Below are 8,744 nucleotides of genomic sequence, written 5' to 3'. Positions count from 1 at the left end.
ATTTAATACACTGTATTTGTCTCAAGAAGATGTGCAAATGTATTAAGTCCCAAAGGCTTTGATCCCCTAAATTCTTAGATTTCTGTAGACTGCCAGCTCCCTGGAGAGGTCAGAATGAATAGGGTATTCAGCAGCACATTGCGCAGTGCAAGAAATTCCAAAAACAAGACTAAAACTTGCAGAGATATTTTAAAAAAAGAATGGAAGCAATTTTTCCAGTGATTGATCTAAACTGGAATGTAGAATCAAAGTAATCCTCTTGTCTCTCCTACCATATTTTACCAATTTTAATCTAGGCCTAACCTTACCACAAACCTTGGGGAATTTAGAATAAATTAGTATTACTTTTATCTGTCTAGATACTAACTCTGTTGATTGCTTTGTTATGTGTCTTGTTGAATACTCCAACATATATAATTAAAATGTAAAGTAATTAACAAGGATTGCTTGAAAAATCATTACTTAAATATGCACTTTGTAATCAATTTTGACCCATATCTTACAAAGAGTTTCACCTGTAGAAGAAGCAAAAACTTTTAAAGTGTCTGGTTGGCCTCTCTAAACTACAAATCCATTTTCATAGTTGATAAAATATCTGTATGCATTTAACATGAGAGTATGTAAAAAAAGGGCAACAAAAGATGATTCTTTGTTAAGACACCTTTTCAGCAATAATAATTCCAAAGACAATGAATCAATAGATTTCCACATTTATTATGGCTAATTTTGGTTTCATTAAAAGTGCTAAAAGCCAATTTTATTAGTGCTCTTGGTGATATTCAGTAGCATTTCATGGTGTTTGAATCTTTTATGAACTATATTTTTTTATTACTACCAAACATTTAATCAAAGAAGCACAAAATAGAATATACACAGTATTTTAATAGAGATTGCAAAATGCAGTTTCAGAAAGCCATTTTACTCATGGAGACACACTATCTCTCAGCGTGACTAAAAGAAGTAACCTAGACAGAACATTGATTTAAAGTTATTCTTGCATTTCATTCTCCAGAGGAAGAACATTTAAATTATTTCAGATACTGTGTTTTTAGACTTTAGAGTAACAAACCCAAACCCCAAACCTGTGTTATGTAGATTGAAATAATCGAACAATTAATTTTTTTTTCAGTTAAAAAAATTAAAATATTTCCTCCTCAATTTGCTCTTCAGCTTTTTTTTTTTTTTAAAGAAAAGTCTTAAAAAGGGGTGTAAATTTTGGGAAGACTCAGCCCTGATCAGGATTTGTTACCAATCAACAAATATATGCCTGCCAACTTCAGAGAGATGTTATTATGCCTTAGTGTTTTCTTCCAGATCACCCTGATTCTCAGAGATGGGCATGGAGATGTTTCTCTTCTGGATAATATTTAAATTTTCAGTGCCGTTGTCGCTTTCTATAAAATATGTTTCACACACATACCATGAGAGCAGGGTCTCTCCCCGTGGCTGGGAACCTCTGCACGCTTGTGGCATGGCTAGAACACAATCTCCACAGCTGAGTATGGATGGTGTAAGAAGGGGTGGAAAAATGAAGCAACAACACAGTGAGCAGTTCAGTGAAATATGTGAAAAAGTTTATTACTTTTCTATTTACTGTCATCAACATAATGAAGGCAAAAGATTAATTTGTCATAGTGTAGGCAGATCCAAAGGCTGTAGTAGGACTAATGAGTCAAGTAGTAGAATGACCATGGCGTAGAGATGGTTTGTGTTATCTCCAGCAAGGGATCTTATTTGTGTGATTCTAATGCATTCCATTTGTGTGGAATTTGTATTGACTGTGGCATTTTATATTTGAGAGAACATGTGTAAAAAGTATATGGTGTAACTGCATTCAACAATTGTGAGAGAGTGCAATAAATTCCAAGACAGCACGTGGAACTTGTCTTTATGTAGCGCTTACAGACCACTGAGTGGTCACAGGAAAAACTCTACTGGGCTGATAAGAAAATTGCAATATAACAATGCATTAAGTACTATGAAAATAGTAAGAGCATGAGGAGAATCTGTGACTTTATGAGATGTTTATGTGACTACAAGCCAGCTCTGCAGAACAGAAGATTAAGTTGCAGCTGGACTTTACAGATCATAGAGACAGACCTGGAATTTCCCGTTCACTCCAGTGATTTTGCTTGCCTGCTGTTTGAAGCATGGGTCTCTGCCATTCTAATTTGGCATCCTGAAGAGCTGAAGGAACAGCCAGTGTTTTTTTGGCATACATATGTTTCTACCACTTACCCCCTATTCTAGTCCTCTTTCCCACTGTACATTTTACCCATTAATGGTTTAGTTTGTAGGGTATGCTCTAAGAGGGGAACAAATAACAGAGGACCAAAATAAATTGTCATTAGACCCATACAATTTAGAGATGAAGAATGTAGCTTTTAAAATTTTAAATAGCCCAACACTATTTTGAATAAGCTGAATACTTTAAAAAAATATCTGTTAGACCACATGTTTTGTATGTACCTTGTTTAATTTTTTGACACAAGAAACTGGAATTCCCAGTAGGATATGTTAATGAAAAATACATTAGAGCTCATTGGGGAGAGTTCTGTCCTCTCAGCCCCAAGAGTTTAATACTTTATGAAGAGGCTGATGCCCTACACAGTTTTCTCATGGGTCCTCAGTAATGCTCCAAAAGAGCAATACAAGACTTTAAACATTTACTCTTTTCCTTAACTTTCCCCGCATCCTGAAACCAATTTCTTTCCCTTCTACTTTTATTTAAGGTTTATTCTAGTAATTAGAATTATGATAAATTCAAAGGACAATATATTTTAACTGAGCAAGTCTACTTAAAAAGTTTTAGTATACCTTTGTAGAAAATATAATTATCTTTAAACAACCCAGTATCTTTAAATTAATTTTCGTATATATTAATCATGTCATCTGTTTTATGGGAAATTTAGTGGCTTTTTGCAATATGGAAAAGGAATTCTCATATTTAACGGTTCATAATTAATTCAGTAAACTCATATATGTCTATTTGGGAATTGTTTATATACAACTGATAAAATGCCTACATATATAGGTATGATTTGGGAACAGTCTGTCACATAATTTTGACTTGCCAGATATTCACAGATTGTTAATGATGTAGATTGCTAAAACAGAATATGTGTTTTATATCAGTAATTGTTATATTATACCACACTAGTCATACAATTAGTGTTTAAAAAAAAAAACAAATTCACTGGCAAATGAACCTTTCTATTTTAGTCACAATTTAGAAATAATTGTGCTAAATTTTTGTTTTTCACATGTTTTCTGCTGTTAAGTCTAAACACATTGTAATAGCTGTTCAGGAATTTATTGCGGACATTTTGTTGGGAAAAAGCAATTATTGGTTTTGATATTCCAAAAATTCTCTTCTATTTCTCCTTAACTATTTCTCCTAATTTGACTGATTTACTTTTAAAAGTGCAGCAGGTGCCGCTGTCTGATTTTGATCATAGTTGATGTAGAAATTTAAATAAGTTGAAGTCAAAGATGATCCCATTTTCTGCTCAGATTCCAGGTGTCTACAATTCGCCATTCAGGAAATCCCCAGATCCCATGGAACTGCTGCTACGGCAGTCAAAGCCACTGACCCACAGGAAGCAGCAAGTGAAGAGCCCCTTTGCTGATGAGCTCTATGGCTGGCCAACCTGTAAAGAGCCTCCAGCTTTTGTCACATCACTGCCTGTGCTACCTGCTGACAGACAGAAACCTCAGGTAACATGTTCCAGTGACTCTGTGGCAGCTTTTGCTCACGTCAGAGATTATCACAGAATATCTCGAGTTGGATCATCAAGTCTGAATATCCCTTTTGTGAATGCTTTTTTTAAAATATAAATCTAGTGCTTGCATTGAAGATATAAAGTCTTTGACACAGATTTGACTTAAAGAAAAAAGAAATCTAGGTGTTACATAGAAACAGAGAAATATTAATTCTTTATATGTTGTTTTTGCCCTTTGGGAAGAAAAGTGTAATTTATGATATTTCAAAAGTATGACCTGATATAATTGAGTATCAATATTATGATTAATTAGAGCTAGAATTCTTAATTTCCAATCTTAAGTCATTGAAAAAAGGGAGAAATTAAAGGTGATAGGAAAAATTAAACAGTTGTTGATAACTTTGTCCTCAGTTTGCAATTTTTTTCCATATGAAGACTGAGGCATCCTCTCAGTTCAGAATAGTTCCTACTCTCTTGTGTCCACTAGATGTGTGAGAGCTTTAATAACAAAGATTTCTACATGTTCTGCTCCATCACAACCAATTTGCCCAGCTTCCATTATTAACTGTCACTGTCTCAATTTTAACTTCAGTTGATGCCACCGTATCTGGCAGGTAGATTTTTTCCTTTTCTGTAGAGTTATGGACATCTGTGGGATAATGCATCAAAGTGAACGTCTCACAAGACGGCAAAACAGCTTTTGCTCCCTTATTATCAAAACCTGCTGGGAATGTGACCAATAATATATACAGCAGAAAAAAATTTTGAGGACTTTGTGTTCCACACTTGATGATAGTACAATGAAATGTAGCTTTTGCCAGTAGGTGCCTTATACAAGTACTTTAGGGATAGAAATATTTTGAGTTTCCCTCTGTTCTGAAGAATTTTTCAGTTTGCCCAGTCTACTGAATCTTCTACTTAGCTCACACATACACTTTCCATGCTGGTTTCACTATGAGTGACACAACATCTTCAGAACCTCTGACACTTTTCCATTTAGTACTCCATTCTATATTTAAATTTCCTTATTTGTATCTTGCTTAGAAAGACAATACTTCTAAATGAGTCCTTCTTAGCAACCTCCAGTGAAACTATCACCTATCTGCAGAAATGTAACAACTTGAGCGATAAGCAATGTATATATACATATGTCTTTAATGGTGTTTTACTCCTCTGAATCAATATTGCTCTCTACAACTCTCTGAAAGGAGGCTGTAAGCCAGGTGCGGGCTGGTCTCTTTTCCCAGGCAACAGGACAAGAGAACATAATATCAAACTGTACCAGGGAAGGTTCAGGCTGGACATCAGGAAGAATTCTTTCACTTTAAGGTGGTCAGGCATTAGAACAGGCAGACCAAGGAGACAGTAGAGTCACCATCCCCAGAAATGTTCAAGAAATGAGTGCACATGGCACTTAGTGCTATGGTTTAGTTTGACAAGCTGGTGTTTGGTCAAAGATTGGACTCAATGGTCTTGGAGGTCTTTTCCAACCTTTACGATTCTATGATTCTAAGAACGTCTGTGGTTCTGTGATTCTAAGAATGAATTTGGAGAAGCAGAGGTGAGCCCACTGCTTATAACGGTAAGAATCAGCTTCAGGGCAGTTCTCCACCTTTGTCCTTCCTTCCTTGTGTTGTCCCTATCCTGACTGCTTTGAGATTCCTCATAGAATGACCTCATTGACTCACATTAGAATTGAGACAAAGTGTGAGCCAACAGGCAATTTGAGTGATCGGGGAGTTTGGAGTTGACATAAACATGACATTATAGCTTCATCTTCTGGGACCAAGGGGCTATGACAGTCCTTGAGCAGGATGTGACTGGTTGCATTGTCTCTCAGGAAAGAGGAAATCTTTTGCCTTGTGAACATGGTGACGAATCAGGCTTTTAAATAAATAAGGAATTTACAGTTCTTCCATTGTTCAGGTGCTCTTGCAAAATTGCTTTACTGTATACAAAGTATCTTACAAGCTTCTGCTTGGATTTGGAATATTTTATAGACCTTTCTAAGTTCAGATGCACACACAGCAGTCATGCACAGATAGCCTTTTAGAACAAACCAGAAGAGTTCTGTTTATTTTCTGCACCTCAAAGAGAGAATTTACTATATAATACTTTAATCCTTTCAGCACCCTGGGATGTACACTGTGGGGTAAATTTTCAAAGCACAGCGCGTGGATTTAGCTGCCCGACTCTTATTGATGTTAATGGGAGTCACACGGCTAAATCCCTGCACAACACTTTGACAATTTAGGGTTGTATGTCTAAGAAAAGGACACTGGTTTGAGCTGATGAAACAGCTGGAAATGAAAACCCACCAGAACACATCATTCTGAAAGTTGTCTGGTGTGACCATAAGAAATTTAATTACTAGATATACTTGTGTCCTCGTTCTTTGTGGTAACACTTTTTGGCACCAAGCTTCCTTTTCTAATATCTGCCTGGCTCACTTGTTAATTTTTTTCAGATATCTAAAATTTTTATTGCCCCTAGGAATGGATGTTTTATATGAGGATGTCAATTATATATGTTTAAAAGAAAAAAAACCCTATCTTTCAGTTTTCTCTTAGGGAAATGGATATTTAGCATTTAATAGGTAAGGTCTGTGTATGTAAGATAGTGTATTTAAAAGAAAGGTTTTAATGGTGTTTCTACATCAGTTAGATCTATCATTTTTATTACTGAGTTAGCTAGAATTGTAGTTTGATAGAAACACAGATAATGCTAAAATTAGTCATCTATTCATTAAAAGGTGTTAATAACAGAATGCACATTACCATTTAGATCTTTTGCATGCTGTTATCTGTTGTGGAATGGGGACAGTGAGGAATGTGTAATTTAATGCAGATTGTATTTTTTATTATGAGTTTCTGATATTATCATAAAGTAGTAAGAATGCTGATCTGCTAATCTTTATTTGGCAAACCAGTTGGTATCAAGAAGACTTATGCTACTCAGTACAAATTCCAAACATAGAGCATAGAGCTGTGTGAATTTCCTTCAGGGTAAACATTGTTGGTCGACTCCTACAATTCTTTTCCAAGCCTGACCTCCCCATAAAGATTTCCATTTTGAAGAGGACGCCTGGAACACTTACAAGCATTGTCAATTTGAAAACGTTTTTTAAGCACCAATCTACCAAAGTTTCCACAAGTCTTAATCTTGTAAAATGGAAATTGACACATGGACTTTGTAGGGGTCTTAGTTTAAGATACATTCCTGAGGTCCCTATTACTAACTAAATTACTTCAAATACATTATCCAGAGGAACACAAAAATCTTCAGGGAATGTTTAGAATTATCTCAGTATTCTAATTTATATACCCTGCTTTCATTAATGATGTCATAGCCTTATTTTGAAGGACCTTTGCTTAGTTGCATCCTTTCCTCCTCTCCTTCTATTAGTAGTCTCAGAAATTAAAAATGGAGAAAACCCCTTGCTTGGATATCTGATTTGGCCCTTATCCTGGAGGTTATATGAGTCAGTACTTTTCAGTGAAGAAATAATACAATATTCTGAAAGACTACTTTTAAAATCCAACATATTTTTCTTGGCATTATTTGGTAATAGTACTTGTCTTTCTTCCTTCCTTCCTGTATATGTCCACTTAATGCAAACATCTTGTAACAGAATATTCAATTTTTATTATAAATTTTAAACTTTTTTTTAACTTGATCATCAGGTTATGTATTACTAGAACACTGTTGATTAGTTTCAATGACCTATTCTAATAGTAAGTAGCCTCTCATGGGCGGTAGCACTTTTCATTCTGTTTTAAGACTTTTGTGTTCTTTTAAAATGAACATATTTTTCATGCAGACTTTGAAAACAGAAGCAAGAAAATATCTGCTAGAAGTGTAAATATTATGCTCATTTGCTTACTGGGACCTTTAAAAAGATCTCAAAATCTTGGTGCTGTGCCTTTAAAAAGTAAAGTTCCAATAAAAATCCATTAACTACTTTTAAATATAGCAATCCTCCTGTCCAGCTGTGAAAAGTACTAGATGATACTTATTTGCCATTTGTGTTATTTACGGTCCATGACTTTTATGGTAACTGGTTCCTATTATTGGTTTCTATTAATGTAAAACATAAGTGAACATAAATGAGGCGTGAATCATTTCTTTTTATTAGCCCCACAGTCTTCACTCAGTGCTTGCAGTAAGTCCAGCTGTGACTTGTTAGTGATAACCTATTTAAAGAAGGATATCTTTAAGAATAAAGGCTGTGATTAGGATTCTTTGTCTGTTCATAGTTTCAGAAGGTTTCACTAGTTAAAATCAAGATCAACAATGATGAAAATAAAAATTAATTTTAATACTTCTAAGTCCAGGCTTGTCATTAAACTGCCATGAGTGACACGAGCTCTAATTATATTCCAGGTAAGTTCTTAAGGGTTAATACTAAAGTGAGACATATAGGATATGTCACTTCACCAGCATAGGAGAGGACTTCCTTCTATTTATCAATGTTTTTAAATGGTAGATACTGACACAATCAGTTATAAAACAATATACTCTGGAAAAAAAAGACATGTGTATTTTTTTCAGAATTACAAAGTTAATGTGAAATTAGATCTTTTAGAAATGGACTATGTGCCTATAGTACTGAAGTCATGTGTTTGCATTCTGTTAGAATAATTGTGTCTTAAGCCATGCATTAAGCTCCCTTCCAGGTAGGTTTATAGTTACATTGAAAAGAGCATGTTCTTTAAAGTTTGTTCTATGCAAAGTAAAATTCTTAAGTTTTCTGCTTAAGCAGAATTTAGATATAGTTAATGCTTGTTTTTTATTTCACTGATACTTTTTTGGAAGTAAAAACAAAATTTTCCGAATCAGTTCTAACCATTTATTTGTTTAAAATTTTAAGTATTTATTAGTAGGTAAATAAATTTGGAGTGCACTCTCTTTGAAGCTTTAGAGAATGTTATCAACCTTTCTGTTATTTGTAAGTCTCTATCAAAATGAACAGCTTTAATTACTTTGGGAGAAGAGTCTTGCTACACTTCCCAAACATTCTGT

At 34.6% G+C, this 8,744-nt stretch overlaps 1 protein-coding gene across 2 annotated transcripts in view; it reads left to right on the top strand.

Annotated features, from left to right (window-relative positions):
- SPATA17 (spermatogenesis associated 17) overlaps nucleotides 1–8,744 on the top strand; it is an 87,662-nt gene that overhangs the window by 50,397 nt on the left and 28,521 nt on the right. For both annotated transcript variants that reach the window (XM_031060370.1, XM_005416149.2), the window contains one exon: nucleotides 3,514–3,717. In XM_031060370.1, the coding sequence (XP_030916230.1) occupies nucleotides 3,514–3,717 (204 nt within the window). The remainder of the gene's footprint in view (nucleotides 1–3,513; nucleotides 3,718–8,744) is intronic.

Source organism: Geospiza fortis, unplaced genomic scaffold (genome assembly GCF_000277835.1).
Source record: "Geospiza fortis unplaced genomic scaffold, GeoFor_1.0 scaffold41, whole genome shotgun sequence".
NCBI lineage: Eukaryota > Metazoa > Chordata > Aves > Passeriformes > Thraupidae > Geospiza > Geospiza fortis.
The sequence above is the reverse complement of the archived record's forward strand: the minus strand, read 5'-3'. Positions and strand labels throughout refer to the sequence as shown.